The 19,065-nt window shown below is 39.3% G+C and overlaps 1 protein-coding gene and 2 long non-coding RNA genes across 4 annotated transcripts; 2 read left to right on the top strand and 1 right to left on the bottom strand.

Moving 5' to 3' along the window:
* The first annotated feature begins 786 nt into the window (after positions 1–786).
* On the top strand, positions 787–17,179 carry OMA1 (OMA1 zinc metallopeptidase). Of its 2 annotated transcripts, none has more exons than XM_068198871.1 (9): positions 787–1,293; positions 2,063–2,594; positions 2,973–3,201; positions 3,641–3,814; positions 3,900–4,007; positions 5,163–5,291; positions 8,721–8,795; positions 10,447–10,596; positions 16,793–17,179. In XM_068198871.1, exons 2-9 carry the CDS (start codon positions 2,083–2,085, stop codon positions 17,009–17,011), a joined length of 1,596 nt encoding a protein of 531 aa, XP_068054972.1. In that variant the 5' UTR covers positions 787–1,293; positions 2,063–2,082; the 3' UTR covers positions 17,012–17,179. The 2 variants fall into 2 exon arrangements, with proteins under 2 accessions (XP_068054972.1, XP_068054973.1); XM_068198872.1 differs by lacking the exon at positions 787–1,293 and adding an exon at positions 1,327–1,565.
* Positions 17,180–17,411: 232 nt separating this feature from the next.
* On the bottom strand, positions 17,412–18,130 carry LOC137478806 (uncharacterized). The gene is made up of 2 exons (XR_011001803.1): positions 18,017–18,130; positions 17,412–17,964 (listed from the first exon to the last, which is right to left on the bottom strand). It is a non-coding gene; the product is annotated as an uncharacterized lncRNA (long non-coding RNA).
* LOC137478807 (uncharacterized) lies at positions 17,992–18,834 on the top strand. Its single transcript, XR_011001804.1, has 2 exons — positions 17,992–18,574; positions 18,745–18,834. It is a non-coding gene; the product is annotated as an uncharacterized lncRNA (long non-coding RNA).
* Positions 18,835–19,065: the final 231 nt, after the last annotated feature.

Here is a 19,065-nt window from a genome sequence, read left to right as displayed (position 1 = left end):
GGCACCAGGGCTTATGTGCAGCCTGGGCTGCCCTGTCATTACCACACATCCCAGCCTCGCCCTCCCACAGAAAATAACTTGTTTTTTGCATCACATCGCTCAAGATGTATTTGTCAGCCAGAGGAATAGGACAAGAGCTACACGTTAAGTTAGCAGCTTGCTATTTTCTTGGGAAAAACGTCACCTCTGCTCCTACCACGGCAGCAGATCTGACTGCTCCCTGCCTGGGAGTGCCACCTGCCCTTCGGCAGCAGGAGCCACTCGTCATTTCAGGCCCCCAAAACAGAACTGCAGAATCAATCAGGTTGGAAAAGATCTCTGAAATCTGTGACAATCAACCTGTGACAGATGCCACCTTGTCAACCAGCCCGGAGCACTGAGTGCCACAACCAGTCCTTCCTTGAACCCCTCCTTGGGCAGCCCATTCCAACGTTTAGTCACCTTTTCTGTGAGGAAATTGATCTTCATGTCCAGCCTGAACTTCCTCTGGCACAACCTGAGGCCATTTTGTCTTGTCCTGACACTTGTTACTGGGGAGAAAGACTGACCTCCACCCGGCTGCAAAGTGAGAACCTCCCGACTCAGGGCTGCTCTCACCAACGAGGCTGTTGCCCACAAAGTGGGATTGTTACCTGGTGTGCAACAAGGCAACAGTTGCACACTTGAGATACTTTTTATTTCAGAGCTGCACTCCGGTTCTGGGAGTCCACAAGTCAAGCAGGACCACAAAACTTTTCCTGCTATTATTTATAAACAGGAATTAAGAGTTAGTAACTTTCCAAGCACAGCCCTTCTATTACGACTGATTACTAATTTACATACACGTTACTCTGACGAGTTAGCAATGTGTACACAGACACACATCAACACCTCGATTTGCTACATCCTTAAACCTTCGCAGTTCCTGCGTGTCCTTGACTGGGGGAAGCTGATTTAGGCTTGAAAGCATACAAAGATCTTACATCAAAGAACACCCTGATTTCAAATAATCCTGACACATTCCACATTTTGCAAGCCGGTGACACGGAAACACCGCGGGCAAAGCCAGAGTGACGGCGCTCGGGAGAATGGGCTCCGCGCCTGAAGAGGGACGCCCCTGCTCACCGCGCTGCCACAAAATGGCGGGCGCCGCCTGAGGGCAGCGGCGGCGGCGGCCCCGCCTGAGGGAGAGGACGCGGGAGCCCGGCGGCCGCTGCAGCGGCGCGGCGCCCGTCCCGCTTCTCGTTCTCCACCCCGGCTCCGTATCGACACCGGCTCCGCGGTCCGGCCCCTCCGCCGCCGCCTCCCGCGGTGGTGAGTAGGGGAGCCCGGTGGAGGAGGTCGTTCCCGGCCGCTGGGACGCGCAGCTGGGAGGCGGCCGGAGCTGTCCCCCGCCTCCCCGCCCGCCATTACCCGGGCGGGCGCCTCAGAGTGACTCGTCTCCCTCATTCTCCACTCCCGGCTCCTCGCATCAGCCCGTGTCAGGATAATCGCGGTTACACCCGAGGGTGGCGGGGCTGGGGGAGAAGCAGAGGCCGCGATTGGAGCCAGAGAGTGAAAGGGGCCCCTCAGGCGGGAGGGCCTGGGTCTGTTCCGTGCCAAGGCATTTCCACGTCCGTGAGCTAGAGGCTCCGGGCTGGCGGAGACTTGCTTTGGCGGTGTTCTGTTTCTAGGCCAGCAGTAGAGAACGAGCAATGCGCTCACAGATCCTGGTTTTCCTCGTGTACAGGAATGGCACTGGGGGGCAGGAGCCCCGCGCGGAAAGGTGATGACCCGCAAGGGACACCTGCAGTCACTCTGGTCTGGTGGTAATAAAAGTGAGAGGAGAAAAATAAAGCACACCTTGTTGTATTTTCAGTGACGCAAGATACTGACTGATACCTTTCCAAGTCGGAAGCAGATGGATGTCTTACAACTGTAACCGGATGCAGTTGTGACTGTGACCTTTTTTTGTGCAATGCAGATGTTGACAAACTAATACGTAGTATCCGTTCAGGGGAAAATGAAATAGTGAAGCAGAGTTTCTTTTTGGGTGGGCTTCTTAATACCAGTCTGCTATATATTTTTTTTTTCTTTTTTTCAGGGTAACCAACCAAAGAAGTTATGAATATCATCTGTGGGCTAAAGCTGTCGGGCAGAAACTGCATTTTGTCTCATTTGGCTTCTTTGTGCAAGCAGGGGAAGTGCAATAATCTCTCTTGGTCTTACACAGGATGGTGCCAAAGTCAGGGTGATAGAAATAGATGGCAAAGGTTGGATTTGAGTGGAAATATTATAAACTGTTTTTTGACTGGAAACCCTGACTCCTATAGAAACTTGGTTGGTAAAGGACTGAGATGTCTTTTGGATGTCCCACATACAAGTGGACAGGAAGTGTACAGGAATGCAAACCATAGTTTGGGAAGGTTTTTCTCCCAGTCTTCTCAGTCACTGGGTGAGAAGATCCCATCCCTCCTGATCAGTTCTGTAGGGCAACCCCCATGTCACTTTCCTGCTTGGAACATTCAGATCAACAGGTCTTTTCACGCATCACCAGCACTTCAGGCTGCACCAGTTCCTCTTTTCTGGATTATTGTGAAGCCAGCTCAGAAATTATTTGCCATCATTCTTGGCAGGTAAAATACTGTGTTACTTTCTTCCCAGCACAAGACCCATCATGCAAAGTGTGAGTGTGGGGAGGGATGGCAGGTATGTTTGTAGTGTTGTTTGACTGACAGTTTGCTCAACAAGAGGTGTTTTTTTTCCATTATCAGAGGTGTTAGATGTATTTTTTGCTCTTTTCCTTCTCATTTACATGTGGTAGAGAGAAATGAACCAAGACACTGCGGGGCATTCCTTCGTCTCCTGTGGGAGGGAAGAAATGCAGTGGAGTGCGAGCCAATTAAAGTATAACCCCCCCATAAGCTCCTACATGAGATGAGGCTGTAATAGAGAATACAGTAACAAATTCCTTTTCAAATATGTCCTAAGTTAACTCTGTTTGTATCTTACAGGAGCATAAGAAAGTGGTGGAAGGCGCTTCCTCCTAATAAACGGGAACTCTTCAAAGAAAGTGCAAGAAAAAACAAATGGAAGATCCTGCTGGGTGTCAGCAGCTTGGGAGTTGTATTTGTCATGTTTTATTTTACCCACTTGGAGGAGACACCCATCACTGGGCGTGCTCGACTGTTGGTGTTTGGCAAAGAGCATTTTAGGGAGCTGTCACAGATGGAATATGATATGGTAAGATTTTAGACAAGAAATAGAAAGTACTCAAAAATTGTTGCTTTTTTAGTGATGAGATAGTCCTGTTAATGAAATGGGCAAACAAACCTTGTAGTGTCCTTGATGAGTTTTGGACTTCATGCTCAGAACCCTGCAGGTTCTGTTACCTCCTCATCTTATCCCCATCCTTATATAGAATTCCCTTTCCAGGAGAAGCACATAATGGCTACAAAGCATGTAACATGCATGTAGTAAACATTCTTAACTATTTCTTGTCCATTGAATGAGGCCCTGTAATTTTGAGTTCTGTGATTTCCTGTTGTAAAGTGAAACTTGATAAGCCGTATCCTGTCAGAGACACGAGATAAGAGCAGAACAAGTACAGGATATTTTCAAATTACATGTTTGTATACATTTTGTCCACCTTAAAAATTAGGACCAATGAATTTTTTTTCAGTGGATGGAGCAGTTCAAAAGTCAGATGTTGCCTGAGACAGATGCACGCTACCAGGTTGTGGAGAGAGTTGTTGGGCATTTGTCTGAAAGCAACAAGGACGTCCCCGAAGTCTCAGCTCTCAAGTGGGTTATCCACGTGGTGGATGAACCAGGTGTAAATGCTTTTGTGCTTCCAGTAAGTTGTACACCACACACACAAAAAAATATTGAACTAGCACTTGATATGTCTCCCACTTAATTTTTATTCTCTTTGTTTACAGAATGGCCAAGTGTTTGTTTTTACTGGGTTACTGGATGCAGTTTCTGATATTCATCAGCTGTCATTTATTTTAGGACATGAAATAGCTCATGCTGTGCTGGAACATGCAGTAAGTCTTTAAGGAAAGCTGTCTAATATTCTTAAATTATTAATTCTAATTACTCTAGTTATGATTTTCCCTATCATTACCAACCAAATTTTCAGTGTGACTCTATCTAATTAATGCAAAATTGAGTTTGAAATGAGTAGCCTGCTACAGTAGATCCTCATTATTTGTGTAGCACTTAATAACTGTCAGAAGACCTGTAACACAAAGGCTGCCAGGGCTTTATTCACAGTTGTACAGGTAAATTATGACTCACTTTCAAGAGTCATTTAGAGCTTGGTCTGCAGATCCCTCTCTTACAGCACAGACATAAAGAACTGGAGGTACTCAGCAGCTCTGTTACTCCTGTAATTGTTAATACCTGCAGAAGTGTGCCTTAAAAAACTTGATACTGTTATTGTCGGAGCACACAGTTTTAGAATGACAAATTCTAGAGTACCCAGAGCTTGGTTCTTGTATGATTTTGGGTGAGCCAACAGTTCACATCATGGTTTTTTGGGCTCGGTTCAGCCAACCCTTTAAACGTCTAAAAATTATTTCTGACAATAAAGAAGAACTTGTTGAACTTCTTGTTGAGTCTGTGTCACCCAGCTGGCACAGAGAGAAGTATTGCATGATCCTATTTGTAAATGCTCTGATCAATGTCAAATAGAGCTCTGGAAAACAGAATAATCTCTTGGATTCTAAATTTAAAGGAAAGCAGCAGAAAATAAATGATAAATACATTATGTGTACTGTCCCCTTATCCCATTAGTGATCCTGTCTCAGTGATGTGTTATCTCTTCTCAAATTAATCTAAAGAACAGTCTTAGAGGTATTTTTATAGAATTTTTTATTCACACTGAGGTGTTTCCTGGCCTTTTTACTGAAGAACTTTTTGCCTCCATCCTACCTCAACCTTTGAATCTCAGAGAGTCTGACAGGCAGAATGTATTTGTTCCAGCTGTATGCAGCTTATGTGAATTCTGGCCTGAAAGTACCTTGTATCCAACTGGATTTTTTGTTTGTTTGTTTTGATACAAGCAGAGAATGTTGTGCTTGCCCTCTTCCTGTGACTCCACAGGAAAAAAAAAATCAGTGACTTTTAAAGTGTTTCTAAATTCTGCTTATGTTCTAAAGAAATGTCAGACAGTAAGGAATGAAAATTTCTGTTTGCAGGCAGAGAAAGCCAGCCTGGTTCACTTCTTGGATTTTTTCTCACTCATCTTTCTCACTATGATTTGGGCCATCTGTCCTCGTGATAGTTTGGCAGTTGTTGGCCAGTGGATTCAAAGCAAGTTGCAGGAGGTAAGACTGATGTTTTCAATTGTCCTTCCTGATTTCCTTGGAAAGATAATGTTAATCTTTTGCTACACTAAATAGTAAGTTTGGGGAGAAAGGCAAGAGGAGAAATGTAACAAAAATTAATATTTGAGTGTTATGGAATGAGATACGTTTTTAGAAATCTGATTCTGCCTTAGTTGATGCCTTAGTTGATGCTGATTTTCATTTGTCATGTTGAAGAACTTTAGGTTTCCCTAAATGACTGGATTTAGTTGCAGGCTGCAGGAGCCTGCTTGCCAGTTAAGACAGATGATTGTCTTTTAGAAAGGTAACTTGCTCTTTAAAGTTGTATATAGTAAAATAGCATGTTTTTATTTTAAGTAGTTGTTAAATTCATCCTAAATTAAATAAAATATATGAAATTCTTTAAATATATTGTTAGTGGTAAGAATGGTTTCCAAGATTAAAAAATTGAGAATCTAAACACCCTTTATATAAACCATGCTATAGTACCAGTTACTCAAATAATCTTTTCAGCCAGCAAATATTTCAGCAAAGTAAAATTCAGAGGCTTTCTGGTGCCAGTTTTCTTCAGCAGTTCAATTTACTCTTTGGACAATTACCGATCCATTTATTTTTTTAAAAAGTATATTTTTTAAATAGAAATTTGCTTAGATCATAAAACTGGAATCTGAATTGAAGTGAACGATCTCTTTGGTTTCTTTGACTTGATGCTTTTCCTGAGATTTCCCCCAGTTCCTCAAAAACATGAAGTTAAACATAACCAATCTGTTTGGGTAGTTCTTATGCTAATGGGTAAATGTGTGGATTCTGAACATAAATTATCTCTTAAGAGCTTGGATATTTGCACAAGTAGCTAAGAAACCAATACATTGATGAATTCTAGCCAGCATTTTGAAGAGCTGAATTTGGCAAAAACAAAGTGTGAATGAATCTTGAGACTACTCGTAATTTAGACAGCAAAATTCAACTCCCTGTCAGCATCTCTTCTCCTCTCCACAGAGAATGGGTACTTCGGCATCATGGGTTGGAGTTGTGCTTTAGGTTGGAAAGGAAATCTGGGTTTAAGCTCTGACTCCTTTGCAAAAGAAACATCATCTATGGGATACTCTCCTGGTTTAAAAGGCTTATCAAACCCCAGTAACGTTGAAGTGATAAATTACTTGCAAAGCTTTCATCCCATAGACAAAAGAAGCTGAAGAGGAAACTTAGTTTTTGTAGTCACCCAGGAGTGCAGTGTGTGTTTCCCTCATTCAGTATTTGCCTGTTGTGCTTACCTGAAAGTGAATCTTTCTGCACATTTTCTCAGGATGTTTCTCTTCCTCTTCTTCCATAATGGTATTTTGCTTTTCGAAGCTTTAGCATCCCATTCTGTGAAAGGGTTACTTAAGCCATGCTGTGGTACTTGCTTCTGTTTCAATATTTGTTTTTCTCTTATGTCCTTAGAGGCTTGACTTTTTGACCTGGTGACTATTGTGTATTTTTTATTATTGACTCTAAGTGTTTCCCAGTGATTCTTTGTAGGCCTTTGGGCATGTGAGCTCCAGTTCTGCCTTTCCCCCAAAGATAATGGATTTTCTTTCCTTAATAAATTGTTAACTTTTCTTATTACATTTATTTGGGGTTGTTCCTTAAGCATGTATTTCTGGACTGAAGCATATTGGCTTTGTTATAGAGCAGCAGTTATTTTATATGGGAACTAAAGCCTAGGAATTATTCTTGGAATAACACCAAGCATGACTCTGAGTTTTACTCATGCCCCACACACCAGTATGTACAGATGCAGTACTTCATATTCCTTTCTTGTCCACCTCACACCATAGGATTTGTATTTCATGTGAAAACTGGTGACTTTGGTGCATTCCACATCCCTGGAACTCCCTTTTCTTCAATATTCACAGGCAGCTCTGATAATTAAACTGAAAAATCAAATTCATCTTTTTTTGTGTCCAATTTCTGACAAGGATTTTAGATCAGTGTTTGAAGTTCTGATTTTTCACTGTAGCACATTCACAAAAGATTTTTTAAACAATTCCATTTTTCAGTAGCTGATGATTACCACTATATGCTAGATACCTCAGGACTCTTTTGTAGGTTACAAATTTCATCTCTGTCTAAAAAATGTGTAATAATTAATCAAATAGTTTATATGGCTAACTAGGAAATGGTGCTTCAGGAATTTATGACACACTAGCCCGTGGTTTCTTTGCTGTTTAGTGAATATATGTGCACCAACAGACCTGGAGGACTTTTCAAGGCAATAAAAACATGAATTCCACTTCAAGGAATTACTTTATCATCAGAAGATTTAAAAAATATATTTATAATTGCAATGTTTAAGGTCTGTATGGAAACTAAGAATTTAGAAAGTGCCCTCATCTCTGCTTACTTCTAAACCAGCATGTTTGTCTTTTAAAGCCAGCTGTGGTTGGCTTCTATTTTTGACTTGGGAAAGTAGCAAAAAGTTACAGTTACCTTTATGTATTCAAGGGACTGGAGCACTTCCTTGGCACTCTTCATTTCAAACTGGTTTGTGGTTTGTTGTTTGGCTTTTGTTGTTTTTTTTCCCCTGAAACTTCTAAGGAGGACAAATTTCTATAGCCAGATAAAGAGCTGATAGAACCTTTTTGAGCTGATAGACCTCTCTCTCTTCTCTAACCTTGCACATTTGCCATTGTTCAGTTCACATTTCCCAATGGATGACTAAACCAGGATGTTGTGACAGGTTCCTTATCTCTGCAGGAGCAGGTTGTTTAAACAAGTTCTGATTTGCATTTACTATAACATGAGAGGCTAGGGTAAGGCTGCCCAAATCTATATGAATTACATTTGAGAAAACCACCACTGTCTCTTAGGGTGTGTTAATGCTCTAGAAAAATGGGAGAGGAGTTTGGTCAGCTTTATGTCTTCTAGTTTGATTTCTCAAGGGCAATTTGCAGCTTGTGTTAGGGATAGTCATGGCAAACGAGTGATTTCTGCATGCAAATATTTATGTCTACCTTCCTTATCGTGGGCAGTTTGCCATATGAAATAGATGATACCATACTTAAAGGCATCATAAAAGTTTAGGGAACCACTGGAATTTTTTATATACCGTTGCTGCAAGAAAATTTTGATGTCAGTGGAAGAGTGAAGTGAAAATATTGTGGTGAAAAGTTGGTATTTAGCTCTCAGTTGCTGCAAAATGAGATTGGCTGCTGATAGTGCCCATGAAAATATAACTAATTTAATTAATTCCAACTGAATACAGGATCAATGAGTTACACATAATGGAATTAGAGATTACATTAAGAAAATTCATACTGATCACATGAAATGTGAGCATGATAGATAAACCCCACTTCTTATGAGAAGGTTAAAAGACAGCTACGAGGCTCCATCTTTGTACACATTCCAGACCCAGGAACAGAGCTTTGATGTGTTTCATTGCAGTTCATGTTTGATAGACCCTACAGCAGAACCCTGGAGGCTGAAGCTGATAAAGTGGGACTTCAGTTTGCTGCAAAGGTAACTACAACTGATTGGTTTTATTAGCAATAAAAATAAAATCAGCAAAAAAATAAGTACCAGACATTTTTCAGTTTCTGTTACAATCAGAGGGAGTTTCCTTCTTCATGTGGAGGTAAACTGTAAGTTTTGAAGATATATAGTTTTATGAAGTGGTGGGAAATAAAATAGTTTTTATGGGAAGACAGAGTCATTGTGGCTAATTGTGTGTAATAACGTTGAAGTGTGTAAAGCTGTGCATTACCTGCACAGTCTCCTTTCTGTATAGTTTGTTGCTATTGGAAGAAAAACCCATGTATTTGTAAAGAGGAGAACTCTAAATAGGGATCTTCCATAAGTAGGATTTAATTATATGTAAAGATTTAAAGATTTAAGTAAAATACAGCCATAATAGCAAAACAGCGTTGCTAATGTAAGGCAAAAATTTGGTCAGAAGCTACTCAGCATTTTTTCATAGTTTATTTTTTCAATTACTGTTTTTTTTTCCCCCTGGGGAATTTAAGTCTATATTAAAGGAACTGAACCAACTCTTTGATTTCTGGCTAAGTGCCATAGACTTAAGTGTGAGATACCAGTGAGAGCAGCACCATCTAGTGTTAATATTTCATTAGCAAAATTTCCTTTTAATACTTATTAATGTTTCTTTAAGGAAGGGTTTTTAATATTAACTTTGATTGTGAGATTAAAACTGCATATGTAATTTGAAGTTGTCAAGAATAACACAATCCATTAAAAAATGTAATTGCTTTGTTTGTGCTCACTGCTTTCTAATACGGAAAAAGTAGGCCATATCAGAAAGAAATAAGTGAAGTGACATATAAGCATTTCTCTGCTTGTGCAGATAACCTTTTTATACTAATAGTTTAAATAAATGAATTCAAAGGACAAAGCACCACATCTATTCCTGGGTGAGGAAATGGAAAGAAATAATTTTCTTATCTTCTGACTACTTGTCCCTCTTCTTTTCTTAGCAAATAAAGGTCAGTGTAAGAAGTCTTGTTTATTTTTCTTCTATACTTAAATGTAAAAATAGAGAAGTCTGTGGTGATACACAAAAGCAATTCTAAAAGTTACTGTTCTATGACTTTCTACAATTAAATATAGGCTTCTTGAAGAGAGTTAGGAATTCTACAGACTTACTGTTTTATTGTGTCATGGATTCCACAGATCACCCATGAAGGGCTGTGTAATCAATTACAGAAAGCTTTTCCAGTTACTCTTTAGGTATATTTACATATTAACTATTATCACCTTGCATTTTTGACTCTCAGCTTCTTCCTGTAACTTTGCCTAAAACTGTGGAGATGATTAATTTGTTCTAGTAAATATAACTTGAACTTGCAGCTGAGCTTTTTTTTTAAAGAACAAGTATATGCCAGAAATTGTAAACCTTTCCTTCCTCCTGAATTTTCTTAATGCAGGTGTAATTTTTTTAAGGCACAGGTATTAAAAGGAATAGATCCAATGTCTACATGAGTTTTTTTATCACTTTTAGATATTTTGGAACAGCTTTTTACTGTCAGATATAAGGACCATTTAAGCAGTCTTTAGAAACTTAAAATTTAAGATGTCTTTTGTAATTGAGTATCAGTTAGACTGTATTTATTACTTTAAGCATCCAGTGGTGTTTCCATTTCCCTTCTGTTCTCAGGCTTGTGTGGATGTCAGAGCCAGCAGCGTCTTTTGGCAGCAGATGGAATTGGCAGAAACCATCCAGGGGCAGCCCAAGCTGCCGGAGTGGCTCTCCACACACCCTTCCCATGAAAACAGAGCTGAGCACTTGGACCGCCTCATCCCAGAGGTGAGCAGGGCTCAGGGAAGTGCCTTTTCCTCTTAGGGAACTTGCCAGAAGTAGTTTGCTATTAATTGATTAATTAGCTGCTTTGGTATTGATTCACAATTTACTCTCATAGCACCATGCTTACCTTTCCATTTATCCTTACAGAAATTCTCCATTGCAAAGCTTTCAGCCTTAAAGGTTTTATTAAGTGAGGAAAAAGTAAGATAGCACAGATACAATTATATTCCAAGTGGTTTGGGTTTTTTTTTCTGATTTCTGATCAAAGTGTAACATTTTTTCTTTTGAATGGCCTTAGATACAGATGTGACAGTGCCACAGGTCTCATCCACTCTTTCTATCTTTTTTGCCATTTTGGAAAGGCAGTTTTTAAGTTGGATCCTTAAATTTTCTTGACTTCTCTTGCTTTTGTAGCAAATAAAAAAAATAAAATAGAGTGTTAAAGCACTCCACTGTGACACTGTTTTTCAGCAAGCTGAACTGTGTTTGGAAATGCTCTTTTTTATCATCAACTATTCTTCTCTTTTTTTTTTAAACTTTCTGTCACTTTAAGTCTTTCTCAGTTCCAAACTGTAAAGACACTTGGAAATTTATTGGCAGAGGGAGCACTAAAATGTTGAGGTGTTTGCTGACTTCAAAGGAGAAAAAAAAGAGTTTCATGAATCCTTTGATGAGAATGAATACAGTAAATATTCTAAATGATGGCATAAATCAAAGTCAGCATTAGGAATAGGAGGCTGGAGAGTGGCTAGACTGGATATTTCAAATTAATATACACACGGTTTGTACTTTGCAAAAGCAGGCTGGGAGAATGTTTTTGATGGATTTTCAAACACATTTGAGCAGCTGAATAGAAAATGATTTTTGTTGTGGAGCCTCAGTTTTAGCTAGACTGAATATAAAGGGTTCAGAATCGTTTATTTTCATAGAGTTGTTGACTGGCTTATAAAGAGGTAATGAAATAAATTACTGCTTATGTTCTACCCCAGGCCTGAGCAAATAAGTTAAGTAACTGAGCAACTGTCTAGAACTGTTATTTCTGTCTCATCTCTCATAGTTTAGCAGGTGGAGCAGCCCTCATCTTTTTACAGCTACTCTCAACTTCCAGGAGCAGTGAAGGCTGGGAAGATCTTCCAAAAGATAATTGAGAGGAGATGTTTTTGTTTGCCTTTTATCTTAAACATTCTTTGGAGCAGGATGAGAAAACAGGGGCTGAAGGCTTCCTGTTTTTAGCAAGTTCACAAGATAAGTGAGGTTGGCACTACAAAACTGGAATAAAGATGAAAGAAAATGGGTAGAGGAGGCTTCTTGTCTGAAGCATTGACTCCCCTTCTTGTGGGAGCTGCTGCCTTCACGCTGGATTTCAGGCATGGAAAGGGAATCTCAGGCTTTTATTGTTGCTCAGTATCAGCCCCTTTTGGTTTCATTGTTCACATTCTTTGAGCTTTTTAGAACAGAGTGTTTACCGTGCTTTTATTAATACCATTGATTTTTATTAATACCATTGCTTTTTTTATTAACACAATTTTTTATTAATACCATTATTTTTTATTAATTGCCATTAGATAATCAGAGCCCAGGGGAGAAGCCAGGTTATCAAAAAAGACCTTTTTATCTCTAGTACCTCTCTGTGAAGAAACTGGTACTTCTTAAGACTCAGTGCCAGATCCATCATGACTATTATTGGGTGTCACGTGCTGCTGGTTTTGGAGCTGAAATGGTTTTCAGGACAATACATCTCTTATTAGACCAGCTACTATAGCTGGAACAAATAGGGACAAGATTTTGGACTTCTCTAATCTTTCTCTACAGACTTTTAAGCAGGTTCACAATAAGATGCAATCATATAAAGTGAGAATTTTTCTTCAGGTAGTGAAATGTCACATCTCAATGAGGTGACTGAACAGTCTCAGGAAGTGTAAATTAAAGGGGAACTATCACAGGGATCCCTTTCAAGTCATTAAAAGCCTGAGAGCAAATCAAATGAGTGTTAAAGATGTTACATCTGGTTTTCTGAGCAAGCTGGAAGCTACAGCCACGCTGAGGAATCAGTAAACAAGAGAGTTATAAGCAGTTAAAAAGTAGTGCTGTCCTGGAAATGAAATAAAACAAATAAAAAGATTTGCTGTGTTTCCCCTCAGAAATTGAGGTGTTAGGATAGTAAACCAGGAAAATAGAGTATACTCCTAAATAGGAAACTGAAATCTCTTGGAATTCCTGCATGGAGGCTGGAGAGATGTGTTTTATTTTCAGAAAATGAAATCTTAAAATAATTTTGTATAGGGGTGAGGATGATCATTGTTCTGGAGACAGAGAGACTGTGGGAGTGTAGTGCTAGAGAGAAGCTACAGGATGTTCTAGTTCATCTCAATGGTTTATTTTTGTGTTCTCTGACTTGGGGCAGTGTCTGTTTCCAAGTGTGCTGTTCAAATGCAGCACTGTACGTCGGAGGAAGCCTCAGCTAAACTGAATAAAGCAGAAGGTTATCTCCTGAGCCTTGCCTGTGATACAGAAATTCATCTTGATGTGACATTTGCTTTTTTAGCATCATGTTGTTGGCTCAGATTCCGTTTTTGATTCACTGTAAGTTCAGTTTCCACTTTCTTGTGGAAATGCCATGGTGAGATCATTTAGAGACTAATAATAAGTTGGGATATATCAATTGCACTGCTTGTCTTGTTTGCTAGGTCAGTTAACTTGTCAAAAAAAGTTAATTCATTTACTTTGGAAGCACATGTTTTTGTCAAATCCACATTGGCTACTTATTATTTTTTTATTAATTTTTGTGTAGTTAATACTTTTTCCTCTGCTGCCTTTTGATACAGGAGATACATTTATTTTCCTTCCTTTTCAAAAGTGGGTTGGTATATTTGCCCTTTGCTTATGATGTGAACATTACTTCAGGTAATTCTAGTACTAGAATATGTTAATTAATCCCTATCAAGGTGGAAACAAGAATAAAAACCACATTTCTATCTGCATTTCTATCCTCCCTATCAAGTTATTAAATATTTTGTCACAATTTTTCTTTCCTATGCCAACATCAGTGGAAGGTTGGAAGTATTAACATTATATATAAGCTGCTTTTTTTCTCTATCCAGTAAAGTCTATCAATTCTTTTAATCATCTTTTTACTGCTACTTCATTAAGACTGTAAAGGCTTGAGACCAGCAGGTAGTCTGGTGTCTGTGACAGTGTGAAGGATTAATATTGGGAACTAAAAATTACTTATTTCTCTATTTGTCTCTGCTGGTAGCTTTACATGAAGGTGATAGGATGAGGGAGACCTGCCTAATTCTTCTGCCTTCCCTGCTCCCAAACATTGCAGGAGGTGACTGTGATTGTATTAATAAGAAAAACAGCTTCACCTTTGTAACTTATAAGCAAGAGTTTGGATGGTTTATTTGGGATCTCCTGAACCAGTAAGCAGCCAGGTGGCTGCCCTCACTGGAATGTGTGGTTACAGCTGTCCTGAGCAGGGAGGTGACAAGTTAACTTGGCTTTCCTTTCCATATCTGGACTTTTTCAGTGGCATGTGAGGTGATGATGTTGAATAGCTGCCTTCTACCCCCTTGCACAGCTTTATGTCTAGCAAGAACTCAGATATCCACAGGGTAAAAATGTTCACCTGAAGCACTGGTTTTTATCTTTGCTGTTGGGACTTCAGTGAAACCGTGGAAATAGGTCAGGCACTGTAGAGCCAGGAAAACCCAGAGATACAAATTTGCTAAATTAGTTTAAAAGAGGATTATGTTGCCTTTTCCAGGATACAGCCTACATCTTTATATTCCCATTTGCCTTGAATAACACTGCTTGAATAACAATGCAGTCTTGCAGTAGCTTATGTTCTAGAAGACTAGAGAAAACTCTTGGATTACCATAAATGCCAGTTTAGAAATGGATTGGTCACTGAAGCAGAAGAGTGTTCAGCAGTACAGTTACATTTGGTGACTACATGGACGATCATGCTGTAGAAAAAGAAACTGTGAAAGCTTTAGTCATATTTTTAAAAGCTTAGACAGGAACAATATTTGTATGCCTAATCCCGACTTGTGTATCCAGCAATTTGAATTTTATATTTCAGCAAGAAACAACTGGAGTAACTCTTGCTATATTTTCCTTGTTACATTTTTTTTTCTTGCTACATTTGTCTTTTTCCAAAACCATTTGTTAATTTTAAATTCTGTTTGTTTCCAGCCATTTACAGCAAACTCAACAGTTCACTGTAGTAAAGTTAGAGGAGAAATATGTTTTGGAACCTCTTTGTACAAAAAAATGAGTTAAGAAGCTCTGCTCTTCTATTTCAAAATCTGCTGTAGTAAGATGTTTCCAGTGCCTCCTGTGAAAGAATATCAAAGTGCTTCAAAATGATGGGTAAATGCTTATGCAGAGCTGTACTGGAATATTTGATTTGTTATTTCAGACAAAGCTAGTGGATATAAAGCAGATATAAAATTTCTCTTCTGTCTACAATGCAATATTAGGACTGCTGTGAAAACTGTCTTATTTTCTTCCTCCTCATGAATCCATCTAGAACAAATTAATCAGCATGTGTTTTCTGCTGACAGCCCCGAATACTGGCCAGGAGGCACCTGGCTACAACTCAGAGCAGCTCTGGCCATTGCTTTTCAGGAATCCATGATTATGAAGTGGAATAAAATGCACTTTTGAACTGGTTTTTCTATGAAAGGATTAAAACCAGAGCTGGATGTAAATCTGCAGGTGGTTTATGCTGTTAATTGAGGCCAGGACAATATTGAACAAATGTGACCATCCCACAGTGACCATTGATTAATGGCAACCATCAGGCTTGTTTTGGTCTTGGTGTTTCATTTTGCAGATCTCAAAAAAGTAGTTCTCAGTGGAGATGTAGAACCTTCTAGAGTTCTACATGTAATATTTTGCTATATGATCCATAGGATCTACTTTTCTTAATTGGTTTAAATGAGTTCTAGAAGGTTCCATGGATCCCAGTAGTTCTGTGTACAGCTGCTTAAAAAGCACTGCATCGGTCGTGTGCCAAACACAGGAACTGCCAGTTTGTGTGGTTTGATTAAGGTAAGTTCAGCTTTGTGGCCATGAACATAACTTAAGCATCCTTTAAAACAGCTGACTGTGAACAGGTTGGTATCAATTTCTCCACAGAGCCTTTGAGATGTGAGATTCAACCACTGCCATTCTTTTCTTAGATTGCCAGGCAGACAGGATGGTCTGGGGGAATGTGCTTGTGCTAATGAATTTTGGTTCTCTGGGAGATTCTCTGGCTCCTTTGTGTCTCTACTTTCTTACTTGTGAAATGCAAGCAATGGCACTTACTCAGTGAGCAGGATTAATTTAAAGTTTGGTCTCTTACTGCTGATCTTTTTACCCAGAGAAATTGTTACATTCTAGAGGAAATTATTTTCTTGTGACATTATTTTCTCGTAATGCTTGGAAACTTGGAATACTCCAAATGCTTCTTGGAGATGAGATCACGTGTGTAATATATTTTACACAATATATATGTTTAACTATAGTGATGAATCTGGATCTCTGTGCCAAACAGCTAAAAGTCCATTATGTTATTGGAGATTTTCTCTCCTTTCTTGAGTCAGATGTCTATGTATTGTTACTTCAATAATAGAACATGTCTGAGGAAGTAAATTATTCAGAGCCCTTTTTTTTTTCCTTGATGTAGTCATTTTCATTTACATTTGAATGTAAATATAAATATATGAAGCTAAGTGCAGTGTGTGGGCTGTGGGCTGGATACACCTCTGCTTAATTAAGTGGATTCCCTGCTGGGATTTTTCTTCTTTCTGAGGCATTTTAGAATATGGATTGATTCAACATTTTTCTTCAAAGTATCCTGAAAGGGCTACAAAAATTTAGTTTATATATGAATGTAAATTAAAAGGTACTGATGTAGACAAACATTGGAGAACTTCCTGTCTAATTATGTTGTACCTTTTAGAGTATCCATCCTTAGATATCATGGTGTGAGAATATAATTTCACTCTTCATTTTTCTCATTGTTTTACCATATTGCTTCATTTTGTCACAGGAATTCTTGATTTCTGTTGAGAAGTTGTTCAGGAACAATTCAGGCTTACCATTACTCTAACCAATGTGCAAATGCAAACCTGACTGGAAAGCCAAAGTCACTGACTGAAACCTTTCATGTTTTTCCTATTTGATTTGTTTTCCTATGTGTTCACAGGCTCTTAAAATAAGAGAGAGCTGCAATTGCCCATCTCTTTCTGGACCAGACCCTCGCCTTATTTTCAAACTTAACATGCAACATCTCCTGGAATCATCTAAAGGTCGAGGACCCCCAAATTCTACAAAGCAAGATCCCTCAAAACCAAAGCTGGACTTTGCTCACACTCAAAAAGTGGAAGATATGCCAGTGACTTTTGCAGTTAAACCCACAAACTGATTACTTTCATTTTCACTTTTTATAGAGCTGGTGGTCCCTGAAGTTCTATCTTACAACACAAAAATGTCTTTGAACCATGAAGAAGATGTAGCCACTCAGATTCTCCATTTCTTTTATGTGATCTCTCACTCAAAGCAATAAGGAACCATGCCCACACAAGAAGAGCAGTGTGCTGGAGCAGAAAGTTTCTTATTCATTAAGAGTTACTAAAATAAATCACTTCTCAGGGGAAAGATAATCTCATACAATCCAGTCACACAGTGTAATTTTCAGCTTTATCAGGCTCACCTTGATCAGAGGACAGATGAGCCAGAAGTGTCCCTAAAGCAGAGGGAAAAGTACAATTTTCATCACTTAAGTTGTCTGGTTTATCTTGCCATAATTTGGGTTAGATCTACTCAGCTTCATTTGAGAAATAATGAGAAGAGCTTACTGCCTGCTCCACATACAGGGTGTTTAAAAATATTAAGCTGGGAAGCGATAATAGCTATGGGCTAGATACACCCTCACTTAATTAGGTGGATTTACTGCTGGGATTTTGCTTCTTTCTGAGGCATTTTAGAATGTGGATTGATTCAACATTTTTCTTCAAAGTAACCTGAAAGGGTTGCACCAAGTTCAGTTTAAAATATAGAGTGAAATAATTTTCAGGGGAGTCTCCCTTCTGGAAGAAGCACTGAAAGAATCGTGGTAGCACCAAATGCTTTACAAAGATGCCTCTTGACTTTTTTAAATTATCAGGATGCCTCATCAGATGGATATCCATCAGATGCCTCATCCAAATGGATATAAATGATTGCTGATGTGGAGTGTATTACATAGGAGACAAATACGAGGTTTTTTGACTGCACAGCTTTTGCAGATGACTTTATCATGAAAGTGACTTCTCGTCAGGAAACTGGCATCTAAAGCTGAGCATCCCTCCCTCCCTCCTTCCCTCCCTCCCTCCCTCCCTCCCTCCCTCCCTCCTTTCTTCCTCCCCTCCCTCCCTCCCCTTGAAGTCACACTTTATATACCCTGGAGACAAATATGGACAATGTAGGTAAAGCTCTGCCTTTCAGGATGGGTGACCCACTGTACCCAGCATGTTAATCTCTGTTTGCACATGTTTGAATTGTCCTTGCTTTGCAGTTGATGGAAATACTGAAATGTTGATCTTGCAGGAAGATGTAGAAAGAGCTGGCAGTGAATGAAAATAAAAAAGGGAAATCCTGTTCCTTCATCTGTTAAGATGTATTTGCTGTTATGCTTTTTGTTACTCATTTGATCAAAACAAACATCTCTTTCATAAATGGTAATGTCTTACTTGAAGAAAACATCCAAAATATTTACAGGTTATCCTATTTTGAAACATTTTTCTATATGGAGAAGGGTAGACTTAATCATATTTCTTCAATTAAATCAGAATGCAAGCTTTTAAGAAGGAAAAAATAACCTATTCAGTGCTGTCAGTGACTTTAGTTGGAAAAACAGATTATGAAACAAGTAATGCTTTCAATGACTTCAGTCAATGAAGCTGGGTCCTTTGAGAAACACCAGCAAGTCCCTTGTCTCTGTTCAGAGGTATGTTGATGTCTGTGTAATGCTGATGATTCTAGGTCTGATTATATAGGTCTAGATTGGCTGCATATTGCTTACAAGCCGTTTTTACATCTCTGCTCAGTCCTGCTGGCAGGAGGCAGAAGGTCCAGCCTGACCATTATTCATCCATCCATTTTCATTCTTGGTGACAGGAGTTTTTGTAACAGATGCTCAGTGATGTGTTGCGGCATTTGGACATTGTCACCTGAAGGGAAACAGAAAAATACACCATTTAGATTTCCCTTGTGGATCTCAGAGTTTATCCTGCAGCACCAAAACCCCAACGCTGCTGCCTCTCTCTCCTCCAGTGTCACAGCTTGTTTTGTTATCCAGGGCTGCTGCTTGACATGCAGCTGGATGCTTGTGTCTTCTGGTAGGACTAAGGAGAACAAACGAGAGTTTTCATAGCATTCAGGATGAAGTATGAAACCACACAAATTTCATATTTCTGCTGTCTGTTTTAAGTGACTGAA

Source organism: Anomalospiza imberbis, chromosome 9, assembly GCF_031753505.1.
Source record: "Anomalospiza imberbis isolate Cuckoo-Finch-1a 21T00152 chromosome 9, ASM3175350v1, whole genome shotgun sequence".
NCBI lineage: Eukaryota > Metazoa > Chordata > Aves > Passeriformes > Viduidae > Anomalospiza > Anomalospiza imberbis.
This window is presented reverse-complemented; position numbering and strand designations above follow the sequence as displayed.

What these genes read in the sequence shown, in the direction of transcription:
- OMA1 (XM_068198871.1), top strand. Translation starts at nt 2,083, where the DNA reads ATGAATATCATCTGTGGGCTAAAGCTGTCGGGCAGAAACTGCATTTTG. An exon ending in TAAATGCTTTTGTGCTTCCA is followed by an intron (nt 3,815 to 3,899) that starts GTAAGTTGTACA and finishes CTTTGTTTACAG; the next exon opens with AATGGCCAAGTGTTTGTTTT. An exon ending in TTCAAAGCAAGTTGCAGGAG is followed by an intron (nt 5,292 to 8,720) that starts GTAAGACTGATG and finishes GTTTCATTGCAG; the next exon opens with TTCATGTTTGATAGACCCTA.